General features: G+C 45.9%; 1 protein-coding gene across 4 annotated transcripts in view; it reads right to left on the reverse strand.

The window, feature by feature from the left end:
• CARMIL1 (capping protein regulator and myosin 1 linker 1) overlaps window positions 1-798 on the reverse strand; it is a 313,766-nt gene extending 312,968 nt beyond the window's left edge. For 3 of the 4 annotated variants that reach the window (XM_040460656.1, XM_040460654.1, XM_040460655.1), the window contains exon 1: window positions 484-798. In XM_040460656.1, the coding sequence (XP_040316590.1) occupies window positions 484-700 (217 nt within the window). In that variant the 5' untranslated portion in view covers window positions 701-798. The remainder of the gene's footprint in view (window positions 1-483) is intronic. The other variant, XM_040460653.1, reaches the window with a different exon arrangement.
• Window positions 799-23,853: the final 23,055 nt, after the last annotated feature.

Here is a 23,853-nt window from a genome sequence, read left to right on the forward strand (position 1 = left end):
GCGGCGCCGCTCCGCCCGCCCCCTCCGCACGCCTTCCGCCTTCACCTGGGGCCGTAGGTGCGGCGGAAGCCGGCTGCGGCTGCGGCTGCGGCTCCCGGCGCCGCTCCTGCCGCCCGGCCCCGCGCCGCACCTACGGCCCTAGGTGAAGGCGGAAGGCGTGCGGAGGGGGCGGGCGGAGCGGCGCCGCGGCGGGGCCGGGGTTTCCTCGGCTCCCGCCGGGCTGGGCGGGGGCGGCTCCGGCCCTCCCCCTGCTCCCCCTCCTCCTGCTGCTCCTCCCCCGGCGCCTCTCCCTCCTCCTGCTGCTGCACCTCCTCCGTCCCCCTCCTGCTCCTGCTCCTCCCCCTCCTCCTGCTCCTCCTCCTTTGCTCCTCCTGCTCCTGCGCCGCCTCCTCCTACCGCTCCCGCTCTTCGCCCTCCTCCTGCTCCTCCTGCTCCTGCTCCTCCCGCCTCTCCTCCACCGCCTCCGCCGGCGCTCCTCCTCACCTCGCGAGAGCCGGCCTCCGCACGCGTCCCGGGCCGGCCTCCTGCGCGGAGCGCCCGGGGGAGGAGGCCGCTGCGCCGGGCTGCGGGGCTGCGGGGCTGCGGGGCTGCGGGGCTGCGGGCGGGCGCCCCTCCCTGCGGCCTCCCTCCCCGACCGCCCCGGTCCTGCGTCTGGAGAGGGGGCGACGGAGCGCGGGGGGAGCGCGGGCCCGGGAGCCATCTGCTGGCTGCGCGGAAGGCGAGCCGGGGGTGCGCGGGCCCCCGGGTCCCCTGTCCCCACCTCCCGGCGGGCTCCGGAGAACGCGAGACTGCGGGTGCGCGCAGATTCCGCAGAGCCGTCTGCGCGGACAGCTTGCTCTCTGGGCCCCCTTTGCGCACTTTCCCTTCCCAGCCCTCCCTGAGCCCCGCTGTCGGTTCTTCGGCGTGATTAATTTTCTATTTCTGGTGAGCAGGAGCTAGACGAAACCTGGAAGCGCTAACCATATGGGGAGAAGACACGTGTGTGCGTGTGTGTGTGTGTGTGTGTGTGTGTGTGTGTGTGTGTGTGAGAGAGAGAGAGAGAGAGAGAGAGAGAGAGCGCGCGCGAGCGCGCTCGGCGGGCGCCCCGTAGCGCCGTCGGCAATCTCAGCACCCTGGAATCCAGGAATCCAGGGGGCGCTTTGGAAAAAGCCTTTCACCTGCTGCGGAACCTCCTTTCTCCCCGGGCAGAGTCGCCAAAGCCCGAGCGAGGCTGCATTGAGCTGTGATCCTACCTGACCCCTCCGACCTCTCGGGGCTCCACCCCCAGAGAGACCACTTTGGGGCCAGGAACGTTCTTGAGCCCCTCCGTTGCTGCTTTCTTTCCTGGCAGCTGGGAATGCCTCTGTCGAATCAGGCTCTGTTTTTAAAGGACAGAGAGAGAGGAGAGGGAGGAAAGGGAACCCCCTAGCCTTAAATCCTGCTGTGGACCTTGGGTCCGCGAGAGTAATCTTCGGCCTCTCAGCCTGGCATCACCGTGAAGCCATTTCCCAGGGCGGTCTTCGCCACGTTTCTTAACCTCTGCCCTCCCCAAGCTGACTCTCTCCAAGGCTACTTGCTTTCCCCTTCCCCTTAAGGTTATCTGATTTGTACCTACGTTCTCGATTCCAGCCCAATGTGTACCTTCCTTGTGACGATTTTCAGGGTTTTTCAGAGCACTGTGATCCCTCCATTCAAAGCCACTAGAACATATTACCTGAAACACTTTTGCAAGCCCAGCCATACGGTGCCTTCGTTCATGGCTTGTGTATTTGTCCACACTTGCGCTTTCACTCTTGGATTGTTCCCTGAGCTTGGGTTTGTCTGTCCAACTAGACTGTGGGCAGTTTGAGGGCAGGACTTCATCTCAGACCTTTAGACCTCCTTAACACGTTTGTGCAGAATAAGTGTTTTGTGCAAAATTGGTCTTAAAGCTTGTGGCCTCACGCTCGTTGATGTTTGTCTCAAAAGTTGGAACTTGCTTTAAGTTAGACATTGCCTTTATGCAGTATCTTTTTTATGGAATAAATGTAAATTAACATCGCAAAACTATCTTCCATTCAACTGTGTGTGCTCAAGAGGATATTTCTGGCAGGCACCAATGGGGCTTCAGAAATAGCCCTGAAGGTTCCAAACCAGGTGGTAACTTGTGAAAATAAGGACAAAAGATTCTCCTCCCCCGCCGGGGCCTGGGGTGGTGGAAGGAATAAAAGAAAGGCTGTGTCCCAGTCCTGCAACTCCGTGTTCCTCAGCATCTTGTAAAGAAGGCTGGGATTTCAGGAAAAGAATCAGGTTTTGTTTTTTGTTTTTGTTTTTGTTTTTTCACTGCAGAAGGCTGTTGATTGGCTCCCACGTCTTTAAAGGCATGAATTCAAATGAATCTCTTATCTCGCTACTCAGAAATGACTGGCTGATTTTGGAGATCATTTACTTCTTGGGTATAAAACTCAAATAGGTGTCAGAATAGCAAGCGGAGAACTCCAAGGAGCCTGGTTTATAATGCTGCGTAAGCCGGCGAGCAGCAAATGTCCCCTGCCAGCTTAGAGAATGCGTGTCTGATTCTGGGGTGGGTGCCTGTTGACCGAACGCTACCCGCCCCTCCGATGCTGCAAACTCAGCAAAACTGTCCTTTGACTTCTGTTATTTTAAGTTCATCCCCGCCTATACAGTCTCGATTAAGAGAAGGTTGCTGGAGCGGTGATGGGGAGGGGGACAGGCTAAATGGGTGATGGGCATTAAGGAGGGCACTTGTTGGGAGGTGCCTGGGTGGCTCAGTCGGTTGAGTGTCTGCCTCTTGGTTTTGGCTCAGGTCATGATCTCGTGGTTCATGAGATCGAGCCCCGAGTCAGGCTCTGTGCTGACAGTGTGGAGCCTGCTTGGGATTCGTCTCTCTCTCTCCCTCTCTCTCTGCCCCCCCCTGCTCATGGTATGCCGCCCCCACCCCCGCTCATGCTATCTCTCTCTCTCTCTCTCTCTCTCAAAATAAATAAATAAACTTTTAAAAAGTATCTGTAAATGATAGGCTTGAAGAAACAATCCAAGGGGGTGTTGGCAGGGCGGGGTGGAGAACTAAATAGGGCTACAGATGAAACAAGTGTGCATTTGTACTGATTTTTGTTGTATCTGGGTAAGGGGTACAGGGGAGCTCATTGCTCTCACTTTAATGTATGCTTGAAATTTTAATAATGATCCCAGCAAATCCTTCACAGATAAGACTGAGCAAGCAAGAAGGAAAAAGCAACTCAGCCATTAATTCAGAAAATACCTCTTTAGCGTGCCATTGTCAGAGCTCACAGGTACACAGTGGTTTTCCATATTCAGAACACCTGATCGCTTCCGTAGACCTACTATTGCCTGGATTCAAAGAAGCACTTTTGCTCATTTTAATGTTCATGAAATCCGAATGCATTTTATAATTGGTGTAGACAGTGAACATCGTGCTTCTCACACCCCCCCCCCCCACACCCACCCAACACAAGCACAAAATCTGCTCTGGAATCCATGGTGCGTCTAACAACTGATGACCTCCACAGGTTAGAAACTGTAATGACTATGTCTTTATCGCAACGAGGAAATAAGTTCAGGTTTGTGGGGTGACTTGCTCAAGGTCACAGAGCTTGTAAGAGTCAAAGGTCGAACCTAGAATTTGAGATTTGCAGGCCAGGGTTGGTTTCACTCCACCACTTGACCAGGCTCTTGGTCTGTGTGCCGTTGGCACTTCACAGATAGTCAGGGCTTGTCCCCACCCGCCCACAAGGTGCCCGCTTTCCAGGAGAAGGTTATGGTGACCTTTGATTGCCCTGCAAGGAGTCTGGTGCCAGCCACATAGCAGGTCTGAATTCATTGACTCTAACAGAATTGAACAATTTTAGAAAATACTAAAAATAAATGCAAAACGTGTTAAGTGCCAGATGATGGGTCCAGTAAAGTGCCATAGAACTTCATAGAGGTGAGGGTGGGGGGGAGAGCCCTACAGGGAGGAGAGGAGCCTCGGCAAATTCAACAAATGTGAGCTGAGCACTTTCTGTTTGTCAGAGGATATAATGGTGAATTATGTGGGTGCTTCGTGGAACCCTCATGAAGCAGTCTGTATTCCCCTGGCCACTTGGATCAGTGGATCGATCCAGGTCAGCAAGGGAAGCGACTTCACTGTGGTGATATCAAGGGCAGGGATCACTAGGAACATCTCAGAAGATGGCTAGCGGAGAGCCAGGGAAGGAGCAACCAGCAGACAGAACTAGCCGGAGACCAGAAAGGGAGAAGACGTGATAAAAGAATATTTCAAGCAAGGGGCGAGGGTGAACAGTGTCCTGTGCTGTGAGCAGTCCAGTGTGATAAGGGATAACGCGTATTACCTGAATTTAGCAGTAAGGGAAGAAGTGTTTTCTTTGGAGAGATCGATTTCAGTAAACTAATGAGGGAAGAAGATCAATGAAGGCAGGCTGAAGAATGAGTAAGAATCGGTAAAGAAGGGGTAAGCAGGATGCAGGGAACTCCAGAACTGGGGTAGCCAGAAGGCTACAGAGGGGAGTTTCTGTGGAACACAAGAGGATTTAACTCTTGTGTTTATAGACTGCTGCTTCTTCCCAGCGCAGTGGAAGAGAAGCAAACCAAACAAACAAACATGGGTCCTTAATGTAAACTGTGGACTTTGGTTCATCATACGGTATCGATATTGGCTCGTCTGTTGGAGCAAATGTGCCAAACTAATGTGAGATGTTAACAGTAGGGGAAATTACGTGGGTGGAGAGTGAGGGGGTGTGAGAGAATAGAAAATGTGTAAGTTGGTCTCTCCCCCCAGTGCCTGGCACTAAACTCCTAGAACTCCAGCGATTTCCTAGAGTGATAAGTGATAAGAAGCCAGGAGAATCTATTGTTCTGCTATTTGGCCTTTGACCCTGTCCGTCAGGCAGAGCTCCTAAAACCCTCATAAATTCCTAAGTGATGAGAACGCCAGGAGCATCTATTGTTCCAATGAGGCGACTCTGGGCAGGTTCCCGGTGGCTCCTTGATGGGGCCGGTCACCTGAAAGACAGCCATGCTTAGAGGCCTGGACTTTCCAGCCTCACCCCAACCCTATCCTCCAGAGAAGGAAGAGGGGCTGGAAAGGGAGTTAATCATTGATCATGCTTACGTGAGGAAGCCTCCATAAAACCCAGTAGTATGGAGTTTGGAACATACCCACACCAGGAGGGGGACGCGCCCCAACTCCACAGAGACAGAAGGTCCTGTTCCCTGGAGCCTCCCAGACCCCACCCCGTGTATCTCTTCACCTGTATGTGCGCCGGTGTCCTTTATCACACCCTTTAATAAACTAGTGAATGTAAGTGTTTCTGTGACAGCTCTGTGAGATGCTCTGGCACATTCATTGAACACGAGAAGGGGATCATGGGAATCTCTGATTTGTAGCCAAACTAGACAGCAGTCATAGGTAACGTGGGAACCTACTAGTGATTGGCATCCGAAGTGGGACGGGAATCGTCTTAAGGGACTGAGCCCTTAGCCTGTGGGATCCAAACGATCTCCAGGTAGACAGGTCAGAATTGAATTACATTGTAGGACACCCAGGAATTGCTTACTGTAGGGAGAATCCTATGCATTCGGTGACCGGTGGTGTCAGAAGTGAAATGTCCCTGTAAAAATAAGAAAGACCCAGTAGAGAAGAACCGGGTTTTTCCCTTGCACAAAAAGAGGAAAGCCATTTTTTTTTTCCTTCACAGGGAGTATATGGGAACTCTGTACTTTCAGTTTTTCTGCAAATCTAAAACCGCTCTTAAAAATAGTCTCTGAATTTACGTAAAAATGCATAAAACCCCAAGGACAAAGAAATAAGAGTTGGTAGCAAATAAGAACGTTCAACATTTTGCAAAGTGGGGAAGCCAATGGGGGAATGGTAACTGACTTAACAGACCAAAGAAAGATAAATTCTAAACCAGCAGAGAGAAAGCAAATAAAAAGCAAGGTAATATCTATAGCAGACCCCGAGAAAAATCTCAGGAACCAGAAACAAATTATGTGTGCATGCAGAAACTGCAGAATGAGAAAGCAAGAAAAACCAGGAGGGTTGATACTCAACACTCAGATTCCCTCCTCCAAACTCACACAGCAGGTCAACTACCACCCCCACCAACCCCTCCAGCTGCCCAAGACTGGAGGCTCACTCTTTGGAGAGTGGAACAAAAGGATTGTCTTGGGGTGTCTGGGTGGCTCAGTTGGTTGAGCGTCCAACTCTTGGTTTCTGCTCAGGTCATGATTTCATGGTCAGTGGGTTCGAGCCCCATGTTTCGCTTCACCCTGATGGTGTAGAGCCTGCTTGGGATTCTCCCTCTCCCTCTCCCTCTCTCTCCCTCTCAAAATAAATAAATAAACTTAAAAAAAAAGAACTGAGTCTTGGGACAGTGGAGGGTAAAAGTGAGAAGTCATAACATACTGAAAAGAGGGAAACTTAGAGAAAATCTACTTCCTAAGTCTAGCAGCAGCAAGGCTTATAATTTCAGACAGAAGATTGGAGAATTTGTCGCCTACGTTATTGACGATCTTTAAAAGAAACCGCCGTGCATTACTGATACATGGGGATTTGCCAATGAAAAAGTCGGGTTCCCATCCATCAGCCTAAATTGAGCACCATCAGCCCTGCTCGTCCATGCAGAGCTTCAGATCAGTTTTGTCACGCTTCATTGTTGACTATGGACACCCAAGGAACACTGATATGTGGGGAAAGCCTCTACCACAAAGGCAAGAGACCCCAACAAACGAAGGGTGTGTGGACAAGAGAAAACTTAAGGATCTATAGTGAAGGAAGTTTTGCGTCTGGTCGGCGTGGAAAAACGAGGATTGGTCCTTCCTTCTCATCAAAAACTAGAACATTGTACAAAATATAAGAAACGACTATTTTTCAGATATCGGGCATCAGATAGGACAGGCATGAAATCCTAGAAAGAAAGGAAACAAAGAAAGAGACCTCTATGATTGCCCGTTATCTGCCTGGGAATAACTGGATGGCAGGTGCAAAGAGGGGGATCCTGTACAGAGTCTGGCGAAGATGAAATTTAGAGAGGCAGAGGCAGTGGATGTTGGAAGGTAGAAGTCTAAGGAGGGGGAGGTTGGATTGAAGAAGGCTCCAGAAATCCACAGAGGGGATCCCTCAAGACTTGGCTGAGCCCTAGGTCAGATTCACATCCGGTGAAGCTCTACAAGGCCAGGTGATAGACAATGGGGTGTTCAAACCCAGCTTCGCCTAGGCCTCACACAACACAAAGTGGTATTTGAGCTCTCAGATCAGCTAAAATGGGGGAGCTGAGTGTTCTCATCCCAGACATTCAGTGAAGACTTTAAGAGGCTATTAGAAAAAAAAAAAAAAAAGGAAGCCCAGAGTAAGTAGAAGGAAGGAAATCACACAGATTGGAGCAGAAATCATTGAAATCGAAAATGGACCAATAATTTTTAAAAGTTGATAAAACCTAATCACCATAGATATGGTAGTTAAAACCATATTAGATACCACCACATCCACTAGAATGGCTAAAATAAAAAGGCTTAGGGGCGGCTGAGGGCTCAGTCCGTTAAGCATCCGACTTCAGTTCAGGTCATGATCTCAAGGCTTGTGAGTTCGAGCCCCGTGTCAGGCTCTGTGCTGACAGCTCGGAGCTTGGAGCCTGCTTCAGATTCTGTGTCTCCCTCTCTCTCTCTTTCTCTCTCTCTCTCTCTCTCTCTGCCCCTCCCCTGCTTACACTCTGTCTCTCAAAATAAATAAATAAATAAACAAACAAACAAACACTAAAAAAAAAAAAGGCGGACAATACTGTTAGTGAAGATACAAAGTAACTAAACGCTGATAGGTTGTTGGTAGGAATGTAAAATTATACAATTACTTTGGAAAATACTTGGGCAGTTTCTTACAAAGCTAACCATATGTTGGATATACAACCCTGCAACCCCTCTACGTTGACCTAAATTGAAATTAAGATATATGTCCACGCAAACACTTACACAAGAATGTTTATAGCAGGGGCGCCTGGGTGTCTCGGTCAGTTAAGCGTCTGACTCTTGATCTCAGCTCAGGTGTTGACCTCAGGGTCATGAGTTCAAGCCCCTGGCGGGCTGTGCACTGGGCGTGAAGCCTACTTTAACAAAAAAAGAATGTTCTTCTTAAGAAAAGAAAGCTGTTTGTAGCAGCTTTATTCATAACAGCCCCAAACTGAAATAAGACAAAAGGTATACAACAGAATAGACAAATGTAGCCTATTCACACAGAGGAAGAGTGCTCAGAATAGGAAGCAGTGAGCTCATGTTACGTGCAGAAAGGGAAGAACGGATCTCAAAAACGTTAGGCTGAGCAGCGTAATTACAACACGAACACACAAGAGTAGAGGCTGACCGACGCCGTTCATGTAAAACTCTGGGAAAGGTAAAACTGATCCACGGCGACAAAAAGCAGATCGGCTGCTACCTGGGGCCTGGGGCTGGCGGGTGTTTGGGAAGAAGCACAGAGAACAATTTGTACTGATGAGAGTGTTCAATACCTCGACTGTGGCTGAAGGAACAGAGTGTATGTACTTGTCAAACTTCATTGAACCGCACGCCTAAAACGGATGCACGTTACTGTGGGGAGTTTATGGCATGATAAGGTTGATTTTAAAAATCTATAATTATACCATCAGACAGATAAAAAAAAAAAAATCACTGCATCCATGAAAACTAAAGAATCCCTGGGGATTCTATCTTAGAAATCAGAGAAGACAGAAGAGCTCTCAGAGTTTTAAAATATATTATTAGGAATTTTCATTTCTAGAGACTCTTGAGAAGAATCTGATTCCAAGCACACTCAGGATGTTGACAGAATTTAATTCTTTCTAGGACCAAGGTCTCCATTTCTGGGGAAATAGCTGTCAGCCACGCCTCATTCTCAGCTCCTAGAGGCTGTTCTCATTTCTTAGCACATGGCCCCCTCCATTTCAGGGCCAGCAAAAGTCTCCCTTGCATCAAATCCCTTTCATGTTTCAAGTCCCCTTTGCCTTTAAGAGTTCACCCAGTTAGGTCAGGCCCACCAAGTACAGTCTCCCTTTCGTAAAGTCAACTATGCTGTGTAACATAACCCAATCGTGGTAGGGATGTGGCATCGGATTCACGGGTGGTTCCACACACCACAGGAGGGAGTAGACGAGGCAGGGGTCATTGGGGCTGATGCTAGAATTCTGCTACCCTAATAAAGTGGGCATAAAACTTAATTAATTAAGAGGGAATTTCAGCAAATTATTGTGTCGTGATTGCTGACAAAAACACTTGTTTTTGTTTTATTTTGTTTTGCTTTGCTTTGCTTTACTGAACTTCAGGGTATATGTGTGTGTGTGTGTGTGTGTGTGTGTGTGTGTGTGTGTGTGTGTGTTTAGCATAATGATACATCACAAAATCAAGTAAGGATACCAAACTTTTTATTAATGAATGTAAGTAGTTTTCAGACTCTTCTTCTTTTTGATTAATATCTATGCACTCAGGATTAACCTTTATTTTGCTTATCACATCTGGAACCTGATACTGGAAACCGTTTCAAGAAGGGGCCTCGACGTCGGGCGCCTGGGTGGCTCAGTCGGTTAAGCGGCCGACTTCGGCTCAGGTCATGATCCCGCGGTCTGTGAGTTCGAGCCGCGCATCGGGCTCTGTGCGGACAGCTCAGATCCTGGAGCCTGTTTCAGATTCTGTGTCTCTGGTTCTCTCTGCCCCTCCCCTGCTCATACTCTGTCTCTGTCAAAAATAAATAAACATTAGGGGCGCCTGGGTGGCTCAGTCAGTTAAGCGTCCGACTTCAGCTCAGGTCACGATCTCGCGGTCCGTGAGTTCGAGCCCCGCGTCGGGCTCTGGGCTGATGGCTCAGAGCCTGGAGCCTGCTTCCGATTCTGTGTCTCCCTCTCTCTCTGTCCCTCCCCCGTTCATGCTGTGTCTCTCTCTGTCTCAAAAATAAATAAACGTTAAAAAATTATAAAAAAGTAAATAAACATTAAAAAAATAAAAAAATAAAAAAAAAGAAGGGGCCTTGACCCGGGAGTTAGGAATAAGTTAAGTCAAAAGAGAAGATCGCAGTTCATGAAATTGTTTCAAATTCTCTAATTTAAGACTCTACCGACCAAGATGTCCTTCAGGACATGAACGGCTACATAAAGTGTGGTCCATCCGCACAATGGAAGGTTATTCAGGGCTAAAAAGAAGTGAGCCTTCAAACCGTGAAAAGACGTGGAGGGACCTTCCATGCATATTGCTAAGTGAAGAGGGCCAGTTTGAAAAGGTGACATTGACATACTGTATGATTTCAATTCTGTAACATTCTGGAAGAGGCAAAACTGTGGAGACGGTAAGAGGATTGGTGGCTTCCAGGGACCGGAGGGGCGAGGGGAGTGGCCAGGTGGAGCACAGAGGATTTTTAGGCCAATAAAACTACTCTGTGGGGTAATAGAATGGCAGATACGTGGGGACTTTGAGTGCCAGTGAGGTATCCGCGTGGGTTCATCAAACGTAGCCAAGGTCTCGCCCCGGGCGCAGGATGCTGACAACCGGAGAGGTCGCGCGCGTACCTTCCACGCGATTTTGCCGTGAACCAAAAACTGCCGTGAAAAGTCAAGTCCGCCTCGGAAACGTCTGGTCATCTGAGACGTTAAGAACAGCGACGACACCTGCCATCCGATCCGCCGAGCCCTTGACATTCGTCAGGACGCTGCTCACCTCCGTCTTCTATTTCTCCCTCGTCCAGTCTCAGCACATGAATGTTTAGCAAAGTGAGAACAGGGCGGCTCAGCTGCTCGTCGGTTCAGTTTGGGGCTCTCCCCGGAGGGTAGGGCTCCTTGTGACACGCCGCTGTCTGTTACCAGAGAAAAGCGTGGATGTTCCGGAATGCCAACGGAAACCCGGTTGGCTTCTCTAACTGAACTCTTGAGACTGCGCTGAAATCATCTATGCCCAGAAGCACCTTAGTCATTCCCGAATAAATGAATGTATTCAATAAATACTTATATTTGCACATCTAGATTATCTTTAGAAATAGCTGTTTCCCGGAAGCTGGGCTGTGTGAGCCATGCCGGAAGGCCTATAAAAGGATCCTCGACCTGCTCACCCCTCAACCCCACCTCCGTTCCCCAGTTTTGCCCCTCCATGTCTTTTCTAGAAGCAAGCTAAGCTGACCCTGAGGCTTTTCAGTCTGAATTCTGGAGCATTCTAACTGAGGCATCCTGGAGGTCTGCTTTCTGCCGCAAACAATAAGCTTGTTAAAAACTGTTCCCATCTACTGGCCCCGCACCTCCCTTGGCTATCGAGCTAGGAACTCTATCGGCAAGCCAAGGGCTCCTCTGCTGGGGAGGAAATCCACAGATAATTCACCCTGACTTTGAGGTAGTACAACCGGGAAGTCACCAGACAACCAGGATATTCTAACCATGGGGAAACCAGCAATTTAAAACCCCACCCAATTTCCTGCTCTCTTTCCAATGATTACCATAAGCTTGTATCGCGTCCTATGTTACATTTCACTTAGGTACATCTCCTTCTTTTCTTTCAATACTGTCACTGCTCTGTGAAGAAATACTACTTTGGGCCATCCGATTTTATTCCTACTTTGTTCAGGGGACATGCTGTCAAGTACCCTGAGAACAGTATCAACCCTACGGAAACCAACATTCCAGAGACCTTCCTTGACGTTGAGCACTTGAAGTGCCTTTTCTCCTTTAATCCTCAAGACAACTTAAGAAGCAGGTGTTTTATGATCTCCATGATTCGGACAGGGGAACTTCGCTCCAGAGGGGTGAAACAGCCGTCCCGAGGTCACACAGTGACACCAGAGTAGTGTTGTTGTTGTTGTTTTTAATATAATTTATTGTGAAGTTGGCCAACATACAGTGAATATACAGTGTGCTCTTGGCTTGAGGAGTAGATTCCCAAGATTCGTCGCTTACGGACGACACCCGGTGCTCATCCCAACAAGTGCCCTCCACCATGCCCATCACCCATTTCCCCCTCTCCCACACCCCCCATCAACCCTCAGTTTGTTCTCCGTATTCAAGAGTCTGTTACGGTTTGCCTCCCTCTCTGTTTGAAACTGTTTTTTTTTTTTCCCTTCCCCCACGGTCTTCTGTTAAGTTTCTCAGATTCCACATAGGAGTGAAAACATGATATCTGTCTTTCTCCGACTGACTCATTTCACTTAGCATAATACCCTCCAGAGTAGTTCTGATTGTAGATTCACTTGGATTTTTTCCTGTATCCGTTATGCTGCTTACGAAGTGGTTACTACTGCCACCTGCTGGTGGAAAGAGGAGGCAACCGGCTCTTGATCGGGTTACACCACGCTTTGGAGCGATTTTAGGGCCGTGTGTCGAGCTGGTGTCTGGAGCGGAGCTTGACACAGAGTAGGCGCTCAGAAGTTGTGAAATGCGTGAATGGAAGATCCCAGGGGAATTTTTGGTGGTACGAGCTCCCAAGCAGTTCTCTAACTCTCGCAAAGAACCGACTCCAGAAATATTATGGAGGATACCTCTAGACAAGGCGATATGTTTCTGGCACACATTTCACATTTTGTTGCTTTAGCCCGGTTGAGAAGCTGAGACTCACCCCAATGTTTACGTCCACCTCTGTCATTTGGACTGTATCGGTTTCAGAAAGAATCTTAGTTTCAGAGGTGCCTGGGTGGCTCTGTCGCTTAAGTGTCTGACTTGGGATTTTGGCTCAGGTCATGATCTCACGGTTTGTGGGATCAAGCCCCACGTCAGGCTCTGTGCTGACAGCGTGGAGCCTGCTCGGGATTCTCTCTCTCCCTCTCTCTCTATTCCTCCTCCACTCGCTTGTGTGTTCCCTCTTTTCCAAAAATAAACTTTAAAATTCTTTTTATGTTTATTTATTTTTGAGAGAAAGAGACAGAGTGTGAGCAGGGGAGGGGCAGAGAGAGAGGGAGACACAGAATCCGAAGCAGGTCCCAGGCTCTGAGCTGTCAGCACAGAGCCTGACACAGAGCTCGAACTCACGAGCCGGGAGATCATGATCCGGGCTGAAGTCAGGCGCTTAACCGACTGAGCCACCCAGGCGCCCCCAAAATAAATAAACTTTAAAGAAAGAATCTCAGTTTTAGAACCCGAAGGACCTGAGAAATCCTGGCTAGTGTTTCCCAAGTCCTATTTCAAAAGAGGGCGATAAAACAATGTCTCATGGACAAATAAGTTTCAGCAAACAACGCAATAAATAAAGTTCCACTGGTTTCTTCACGATGGAGCTCGTCAGAGCATCGAACACGCGGCCGTGCATTAGGGGGTGTTGGAGGATGTGGCATTTCCCAAAGTTCTCTGACCCCACAATTCCTTTTCGGTGAGCCCCTATCAGCACCTCACAGAGCGCTTGTGTTTCGTGGAACTCAGCTTGGAAAGCTCCAGTATCCCCAAGTACAGCAGAGCATAACGTGCCCAATATCATTCAGCTGGCTATTGGCAGAGCTAAAATTCTCACTTCCAGTGTTCTTTTCACAATATCATGCCTGTTCTATTTCATTTCTCCAGATGGAAAACAAACGCGCGTGCTACCTTGTGCAGAACCTTCCAGTTATAAAAGGGACGTGAGCCAACGTTGAATGAGGGCTAGTCTGCCCTCGTACCCCGCCCCCCACCCCCGCTCCCATCCCTGCTCTGAATGCCCTAAGCAGACAGCCGTTGTATTTCACAGCATGATTTAATAACTGGGCATTTTTGTTTAAACAACTGCCTCTGTTGGGTTGACCGGCGAGAGTCTGCCCTGAGAGACACATCTTGCTGATTTTCTTTTCTCTTTTTTTTTAAACAGACTCCAGCCGGGGCTTGAACTCAAGGCCCTGAGATTAAGAGCCGTGTGTTCTACTGACTGAGCCAGGCAGGTGCCCCAACATCTTGCCGATTTTCTATGTGTCGGCCACACTGGCCCTTTTTCATCTTCTAGAAGTTTCAACTTCTAGAAAGTTACTCTCCATATACGCTGTATTCCTTTTGACTCCTCCCCTTCACCCCCCCTGCCCTGACTTCAAGTGCATAGAATTAAGTCAATGATAACCTTTGGCTGGTGATATGTCATCATCATTGGTCCACTCACAGCATCCTTTACTTTTTTTTTTTTTTAATGTTTATTTATTTTTGAGAGACAAAGCGCATGAGTGGGGGAGGGAGAGAGAGAGAGAGAGAAAGAGGGAGACACGGAATCCAAAGCAGGCTCCAGGCTCCAAGCTGTCAGCACAGAGCCCTCCCGACGCGGGGCTCAGACCCACGAACCGTGAGGTCATGACCTGAGTCAAAGTCGGACGCTTAACCCACTGAGCCACCCAGGCGCCCCAGCAAGATCTTTCTATTCTGCTTGGTCAGAAATTGAGGATTACTCAGCATCCTGGGAGGTGTTCAGCTTCCTTGTAACTGTTCTCACTAGGATTCATTCACATGATTACACACAGTTTGTATTAATTCACTGTGTGAGGTTCTTTACATGATTTTTCTTGAGATATTATTATTATCATTTATTTTAGAGAGACAGCACAAGCATGAGTAGGAGAGAACAGCACAGGGAGAGAGGGACAGAATGGGAGAGACAGAATCTCAAGCAGGCTCCACACTCAGTGGGAGCCCGACATGGGGCTTGAGCCCACAACCCTGAGATCACGACCTGAGCTGAAATCAAGAGTCAGACGATCCACTGACTGAGCCATCCGGGCGCCCCTTGCCATAGTATCATTATCACTCGTTGTAGAGAAAGACAAACTGAGGTGCAGAGAGATAAAGGAAATAATTCAAGATCAGGATTTCCATCTGCTTCTGTGTCTGTCATTATACCATGTGAGCTCTGGGCCGCATCAGCCAAGTTTTCCCACACCTCGTGCTGTGTGATACTTGCCTAGTGCCAAGAACAGGATGCATACTCCGTAAATGACGGTCACTAAAGGTAAAAGTGGACAAAGGCACAAAGAAAGAAAGAAAGAAAGAGAGAGAAAGAATGAATTTGAAAGCAAAGAACACCTGATTGGGAATTAGTCAGGAAGGTACTATTGACTTGAGAGTCAGTGGGTACGTTCTAGGCCTTACCCTGTTGATAACTAGTGATGTTACTTTTAGACAATGTTTCCTCCACGTGTCCTCAGTGGCCCCTCAAAAACCCTGCTGAGTTTGCCTCTGCAGAATTTTACGGGAAGTTCACAACACTTCCCCGAGGTCTGAGTCTCAATTTTCCCATCTTGTTGAAACCTAAAATAAGTCTCGATTGATGATGACATGTCACATTGTAGGTTTGGGACGCCGTGATAATCTATGAGATAATCCAAATAATACATGCAAAAATTTGTTAAACATGACAATACCTCGAGTGCCATATTACTCCAATTTATTCATATAAACCCAAAAGATCACCACTAGTTTTCTACCTTAAAAAACAAAAAACAGGACACTTCTCTATTTAATTCAAGTCTTCAGGATTAATTTACTTTTTTTTTTTTTTTTTTTTTTTTACAATGTGGGGCTTGAACTCATGACTCTGAGATCATGAGATCAAGAGTCAGAGGCTTAACCGACTAAGCCACCCAGGTGCCCCATGATTAATTTACTTCTTTAAAAAAAATTTTTTTTTAATGTTTATTTATTTTTGAGAGAGAGAGAGAGACAGAATGTGAGTGCGGAAGGGCAGAGAGAGAGAGAGGGACACACAGAATCTGAAACAGGCTCCAGGCTCTGAGCTGTCAGCACAGAGCCCGACGTGGGGCTTGAACCCATGAACCATGAGATCATGACCTGAGCCAAAGTCGGACGCTTCACCGACTGAGCCACCCAGGCGCCCCCAATTAGTTTACTTCTAACAAGGAAACAAGAAAGTCTTCCCAATATCATACTGGGGATTTTGGTAGAGGGCTCAAGCACGGGGGCAGACAGAAGACCCCAAAGCCATTCCCTCCACGTGGGGTACGCTCGCAGCCCCAGTCCACCAAGACCGAGGGATGTAGTCCATAAATGTCAAGGCTGGTGGAGTTTGGCGATTTCACCCAGGTTGTTTAAGTTTTTGGTTAGGTTAAAATAATCTCTTGAAGGTTTCATTTTCTTCTGAAAAATGTCCGCATTTCCTAAACGAGACCTGGGTGGATTCCACTTTTCCCTCTTGTGTTGTCCAGCTCTAGCACAATCGTAAGGTCACGTTAATGACACCTCCGAGCAGACAGAGACATTGCCAGGAACCTCGCTGTTCATTTACAGATTCTCCGGGCCTTGGACATCCCACGTTTAGGAAAGGCGGCGCCGTCTGTGGGAAAAGCACAAGTCATTTAAAGCAACAAAGAGAAAAAGCTAGAAAAAGAGCCAATGAGACGTCAAGACCAGCGTAAGAAGTTTGTTACTGACGTGAACAAGGGATCTACAACGAGACCAGCGTTCACTGCAGGGCTCCCCGTCCCCTTTTTACGTGTCCAGCACACTGGCATAAACACAAAAGGCAGCTCTCAATCAGACCGGGTCTCCCTGAAGGCCCCGGCACATCCCCGGGCCTTGCCTGGCTGCCCCGAGGGCCGAGGGGCATCAAGATGTCAACACACCTGATATGTATTCACTGTGTGGCACTTGAGAAGCTCTAGGCTGAAGGTTCCTGTAATCTGACACATGCTGTTCAAGAAAGGAATGCGGTAAGGAATCCACACCTTCCATGACCCCAGAGATTCAGAGTCAGCAGTTGCTGAGATGTTTACCATCGGGGGCTGGCTCACAGCGAAGGTGAACAAGCATATGTCCTCGACAACCAATTTGTACAGCCATCATTGTATTACTAAGGTCTTGGATATGCACACGCTAATGTATACGTACAACCACACACCCATTTTACGTCATTAGAGCACTTCAGAATTTACATCAGGGAGCGCTTTGGGGGTTAAAAAAAAAACACCACCACCAAAATTCATGATCACATTTTAAAAATGCATCCTCATTAGGGTCCTTATGCACTTTTATGAATAAATACCAAGAAGTGACGTTCTTGTTTTATTGTGGGTGACAAAAGGTACGCACCTAGTGAGTGAAAGGGCTAGTCCCCGAACCCGGGTTCTTAACTATGCAATATTAGTGTGCGTGTTAAGGTCGAGGCAAACGTCTTCAACCATCCTGGTAGGTAAGTTTTTTGAACTAAAGAGACGTCCCTGGACAACAGAATGGGTTCCAAAAGAATACGACCTTGAATATTTGATTTGTTTATGTTGCCCAAATGCAGCTCAAGTTTCCAGAACGCGAAAGGAGAGTGGGAACTTGGTGACGCTCCAGCGGACAGCCATGAAGAGTTGATTTCTTTTAATCACATAAGGAAAGCTGAATAACGCCTGTTTACTCAGCTCGGAACTGAGAAGGGCCCTCAAAGACAAGTACGGCCATGGCCCTGGTCTGATCCTATGTGGGACTTTTTTTGTACTTTCAGTTTTAAAATGATGAGTTCCAGAAGGAGGCCAGATAACAATCACAGAATTTTAGAGATTAAAGCACACATCCATCAGACCCCTGCATAACCAGCCAGGGGTCCAACAAGTATTGGGTTAAACATATCTGTATTTATAGTTTAAACCTCCTGTTCCACACACACCTGCATGCAACCTCTAGGGAGAACAAGGACTGAAAAAAAGCCTAATGTGGAATTCTAGTGGTCTTGGCCAAAATAACAGAGGATGGAAATTATAATTTTTACAGGAGAGCAGGAGAAACTATACTTATGCCACAGCATGAGAATTGCAGGTTGGATTTAAGGAAGATTTTACTGACCCTTAAGTTTATGACTTCGCTGGAGCAAGAAATAGGAGAAGATACTTCCTTTCTTTCTCTGAAGGCCATATTTTGCATATTTGACTTATCAAATATGACCACAACATAGAATATTTGGGATACAGAAAATGTTTTTAAGGTAATTTTACAGTGCTATATTTCTAACAAAGCCACCGTCATCATTTTGAGTGTATCTTTGGTTTCCCTTTTTGAAATATGTGCACTGATCACGTGTGCTGTGGATTTGTATGTGCTATCACCCAATAAAACTTCATATTTTACAATTTTTGTTTCTTTGACACTCTCCAAGAATTTTTCTAGATGCTATGGATTTTATGGTCATTCCTTTTTTTTTTCAAATTTTTTTTGTAACTTTTATTTATTTTTGAGAGAGACAGAGCACAAGTGGGGAAGGGGCAGAAAGAGAGAGAGGGAGACACAGAATGTGAAGCAGGCTCCAGGCTCTGAGCTGTCAGCACAGAGCCCGACATGGGGCTTGAACCCACGAACCGCAAGATCATGATCTGAGCTGAAGAAGGATGCTTAGCCGCTGAGCCACCCCCGTGCCCCATAGTCATTCTTGAAATTAACATTCCATAGAAGAGCTATACTATACTTCTTTAAACATTGTGGTATTGACGCTTCTCATTTTTCTACCAGTATATATACCATGCTGCAATTGACATGTTTTCGTGCATACAGCTTTTGTTCAGATTTGGACAAGTTTCTAGGGATAAAATTCCAGAAGTTGGATCAGAGGCTAGGAACTTTTTTGTGGCTTCCCAGATTGCTTTCCAGAAAGGCATCATTTTTGCGGCTGTCAGCAGTGCCCGAGAACGCCAGCTTTACTGAAGCCCATTGGCATCATAGCTTTCCACATTTTTGTTAAATCAATACGCAGTGACTAGTCCCTCGCTCCTGGCTTTGGTTTTCAGCCACCGGACAACACAGTAATTAGCAAGGTATCTAATTTGCCACTTGATCAGTTCACTGCATGGGATGTTTGGCAAACTACTTAAAGCGATCTTTCGAACAGGTGATGACTCCCCTTTGGAATGTTGGTCCATCATTCCATTATTTCAGCGCAGAAGCCTGTCTTTTCCAAATGCCAGTCTATAGTTTAAATTTTGTAGCTTGGTTTAAACACTGTTTCTATTTTAAATGCTTGATATTGAAGAGGACCAAATTTGGGTGAGAGGTATTCATAGGTGAGAATATTTAGAAGGAATTTGATTCTAAATATGCCCAACTGTATCCAAACCTTCGCACATAATTAGCAAGCTTTATAACCGGTGGAAATGACCCCAGCCTTGCAAGAAATCAGTTTGTGCTGCTGAGTGACTTCCAGCTACAAAAAGGCACGAGAATCACTTTTTTTCAATCAAAATAGGAGAACCAAAGTATTTCTTCTTCCTGCCCTCAAACATACAGCACCGATCAGTTCAATTCAACTCACGGTTATTTAGCACTTACTGAATTCATGGCGTCTACTCTGATCTACAAAGGCGATGGAGGTGAATCAAGCATGATCTTTCCCTCAAGTCACACACAGCTTTATATTATAGATCAGTGAGCATTTTTCAGTTGACAGATATTTCGGAAATTACTTCCAAGACTGCGAAATAACATGTTGCATCTGGAAGACTATCAGACTCAGAGGCAGCTTGCTCTAAGGCATACTTGTCTTGGATCCCTTCCAAGAGAGCATCAAACATTTTTTTTTTTATGGTAGCCTCATCTAGGAATGGGCCCACAGCATAGTCTTATAAGGTAGCCTGGGCCCCAGGTGTTTACAAATCAAAAATCAATAGGCTTTCTTAAATGCCTCTTTGTCTTACCAGAGGGGATGCTTTCAAACGTTGCTTTACAGTGTGTATTGATTTGAATGGTTCAGAGCTCTATGTTTTTATGGGCTATTGGAAAATACTTTGCTCGAACTACAAAATGTAACAGCCACTGCCAGGTTTTCTGAACAGAGTGTATCGATAGCCAATTGATACTGATAAACACCTGTCTAACCATCCACCCCAATTACGCCTGACTGAAAGGCTGGTTAGCCACACACACTGGTGATTACCCATCACTAGAGTTTAGGCGTATGTGATCTCTATCAAAGACCGGGCATTGTCTTCTGGTGAGCATGGAGTCTTCTGGAAGAGCGTGTAATATCCAGAGAGAATCACCATCTTGATAATACTACCTGGCAGGCAGGAGTGTGTTGGGAACAAAGGTAATGGTAATCATATGTGGGCGTGCACTGACATTCATCAAGTGCCTCCCCTATATTAAGCCCTGGGTTAATCACTTGATATGTGTTCAGTCTTGAAATTTTCCTAAGAAGCACAGGGGAAGAGTTTTTTTTTTTTACTTGTTTTATTTTTATTTTTTTTTAATTTACATCCAAATTAGTTAGCATCTAGTGCAACAATGATTTCAGGAGTAGATTCCTTAGTGCCCCCTTCCCCATTTAGCCCATCCCCCCTCCCATAACCCCTCCAGCAACCCTCAGTTTGTTCTCCGTATTTATGAGTCTCTTCTGTTTTGTCCCCCTCCCTGTTTTTGTATTATTTTTGTTTCCCTTCCCTTGTGTTCATCTGTTTTGTCTCTTTTTTTTTTTTTCAACGTTTATTTATTTTTGGGACAGAGAGAGACAGAGCATGAACGGGGGAGGGGCAGAGAGAGAGGGAGACACAGAATCGGAAACAGGCTCCAGGCTCTGAGCCATCAGCCCAGAGCCTGACGCGGGGCTCGAACTCACGGACCGCGAGATCGTGACCTGGCTGAAGTCGGACGCTTAACCGACTGCGCCACCCAGGCGCCCCTGTTTTGTCTCTTAAAGTCCTCATATGAGTGAAGTCATATGATTTTTGTCTTTCTCTGGCTGACTAATTTTACGTAGCATAATACTCTCCAGTTCCATCCACATAGTTGCAAATGGGAAGATTTCATCCTTTTTGATTGCCGATTAACACTCCATTGTGTGTGTGTGCATATATATATATACACACACATATATATATATGTATGTGTATATATATATACGTATACATATATACATATACATATATACATATATATACACATATACGTATATACATATATATGTGTGTGTATATATATATATATATATATATATACATACCACATCTTCTTTATCCATTCATCCATCGATGGACATTTGGGCTCTTTCCATGCTTTGGCTATTGTCGATAGTGCTGCTATAAACATGGGGGTGCATGTGTCCCTTCGAAACAGCACACCTGTATCCGTGGATAAATGCCTAGTAGTGCAATTCCTGGGTCGTAGGGTAGTTCTATTTTTAGTTATTTGAGGAAACTCCACACTGTTTTCCAGAGTGGCTGCACCAGCTTGAATTCCCACCAACAATGCAAAAGAGATCCTCTCTCTCCGTATCCTCGCCAACATCTGTTGTTGCCTGAGTTGTTAATGTTTGCCATTCTGAGAGGTGTAAGGTGGTATCTCATTGTGCTTTCGATTTGTATTTCTCTGCTAATGAGTGATGTTGAGCATTTTTTCACGTGTCGGTTGGCCATCTGGATGTCTTCTTTGGAGAAGTTTCTATTCCTGTCTTTAGCCCATTTCTTCACTGGATTATTTGATTTTGGGGTGTTGAGTTTGCTAAGTTCTTTGTAGATTTTGGATACTAACCCTTTATCTGATATGTCATTTGCAAATATCTTCTCCCATTCTGTCGGTTGCCTCTTAGTTTTGCTGATTGTTTCCTTCGCTGTGCAGAAGCTTTTTATTTTGATGAGGTCCCAGTAGTTCATTTTTGCTTTTGTTTCCTTTGCCTCCAGAGATGTGTTGAGAAGGAAGTTGCTGCGGCCAAAGTCAGAGCTTGGATTTTTTTTTTTTTCCTGCTTTCTCCTCGAGGATTTTGATGGCTTCCTGTCTTACGTTTAGGTCTTTCATCCATTTTGAGTTCATTTTTGTGTCTGGTGTAAGAAAGTGGTCCAGGTTCATTCCTCTGCATGTCACTGTCCACGTTTCCCAGCACCACTTGTGGAAGAGACTGTCTTTATTCCGTTGTATATTCTTTCCTGCTTTGTCAAAGATGAGTTGGCCATACGTTTGTGGGTCCATTTCTGGGTTCTCCATTCTGTTCCATTGACCTGAGTGTCTGTTCTTGTGCCACCACCATACTGTCTTGATGATTACGGCTTTGTAGTATAGCTTGAAGTCTGGGATTGTGATGCCTCCTGCTTTGGTTTTCTTTTTCAAGATCGCTTTGGCTATTCGGGGTCTTTTCTGGTTCCATACAAATTTTAGGATTATTTGTTATAGCTCTGTGAAGAATGCTGGTGTTATTTTGATAGGGATTGAGTTGAATATGTAGATTGCTTTGGGTAGTAGTGACATTTTAGCAATATTTGTTCTTCCTATCCAGGAGCATGGAATCTTTTCCCATTTTTTGGTGTCTTCTTCAACTTCTTTCATAAGCTTTCTATAGTTTTCAGTGTATAGATTTTTCACCTCTTTGGTTAGATTTATTCCTAGGTATTTTATGGTTTTTTGTGCAACTATAAATGGGATCGATTCCTTGATTTCTCTTTCTGTTGCTTCATTGTTGGTGTATAGGAATGCAACCAATTTCTGTGCATTGATTTTATATTCTGCAACCTTGCTGAATTCATGAGTTCAGTTTTTTGGTGGCATCTTTTGGGTTTCCCATATAGAGTATCATGTCATCTGCAAAGAGTGAAAGTTTGACCTCCTTGTGGCCAATTTGGATGCCTTTTATTTCTTTGTGTTGTCTGATTGCAGAGGCTAAGACTGCCAATACTATGTTGAATAACAGTGGCGAGAGTGGACATCCCTGTCTTGTTCCTGACCTTAGGGGGAAAGCTCCCAGTTTTTCCTCATTGAGGATGATGTTAGGGTTGGGTCGTTTATATATGGCTTTTATGATCTTGAGGTATGATCCTTCTCTCCCTACTTTCTTGAGGGTTTTTATCAAGAAAGGATGCTGTATTTTGTCAAATGCTTTCTCTGCATCTATTGAGAGAATCATGTGGTTCTTGTCCTTTCTTTTATTGAGGTGATGTATCACATTGATTGTTTTGCAGATATTGAACCAGCCCTGCATCCCAGGTATAAATCCCACTTGATCGTGGTGAATAATTTTAATGTATTGTTGGATCCGGTTGGCTAATATCTTGTTGAGCATTTTTGCGTCCATGTTTATCAAGGAAATTGGTCTATAGTTCTGCTTTTTAGTGGGGCCTCTGTCTGGTTTTGGAATCAAGGTAATGCTGGCCTCATAGAAACAGTTTGGAAGTTTTCCTTCAATTTCTATTTTTGGGAACAGCTTCAAGAGAATAGGTGTTAACTCCTCCTTAAATGTTTGGTAGAATTCCCCTGGAAAGCCATCTGGCCCTGGACTCTTGTTTTTTGGCAGATTTTTAATTACTAATTTGATTTCCTTACTGGTTATGGGTCTGTTCAAATTTTCTATTTCTTCCTGTTTCAGTTTTCGTAGTGTATATGTTTCTAGGAATTTGTCCATTTCTTCCAGATTGCCCATTTTATTGGCATATAATTGCTCATAATATTCTCTTATTAGTGTTTGTATTTCTGCTGTGTTGGTTGTGATCTCTCCTCTTTCATTCTTGATTTTAATTATTTGGGTCCTTTCCTTTTTCTTCTTGATCAAACTGGCTAGTGGTTTATCAATTTTGTTAATTCTTTCAAAGCACCAGCTTCTGGTTTCATCGATCTGTTCTACTATTTTTTTGGTTTCGATAGCATTAATTTCTGCTCCAATCTTTATTGTTTCTGGTCTTCTGCTAGTTTGGGGTTTTATTTGCTGTTCTTTTTCCAGCTGTTTAAGGCATAAGGTTAGGTTGTGTATCTGAGATCTTTCTTCCTTCTTTAGGAAGGCCTGGATTGCTATATACTTTCCTCTTATGACTACCTTTGCTACATCCCAGAGGTTTGGGGTTGTGGTGTTATTATTTTCATGGACTTCCATATACTTTTTAATTTCCTCTTTAACTTCTTGGTTAGCCCATTCATTCTTTAGTAGGACTTTCTTTGCTCTCCAAGTATTTGTTACCTTTGCAAATTTTTTCTTGTGGTTGATTTCGAGTTTCATAGC

The sequence above is a fragment of the Herpailurus yagouaroundi genome, unplaced genomic scaffold (genome assembly GCF_014898765.1).
Source record: "Herpailurus yagouaroundi ecotype Mexico unplaced genomic scaffold, PumYag 250, whole genome shotgun sequence".
In the NCBI taxonomy this organism is placed as follows: Eukaryota; Metazoa; Chordata; class Mammalia; order Carnivora; family Felidae; genus Herpailurus; species Herpailurus yagouaroundi.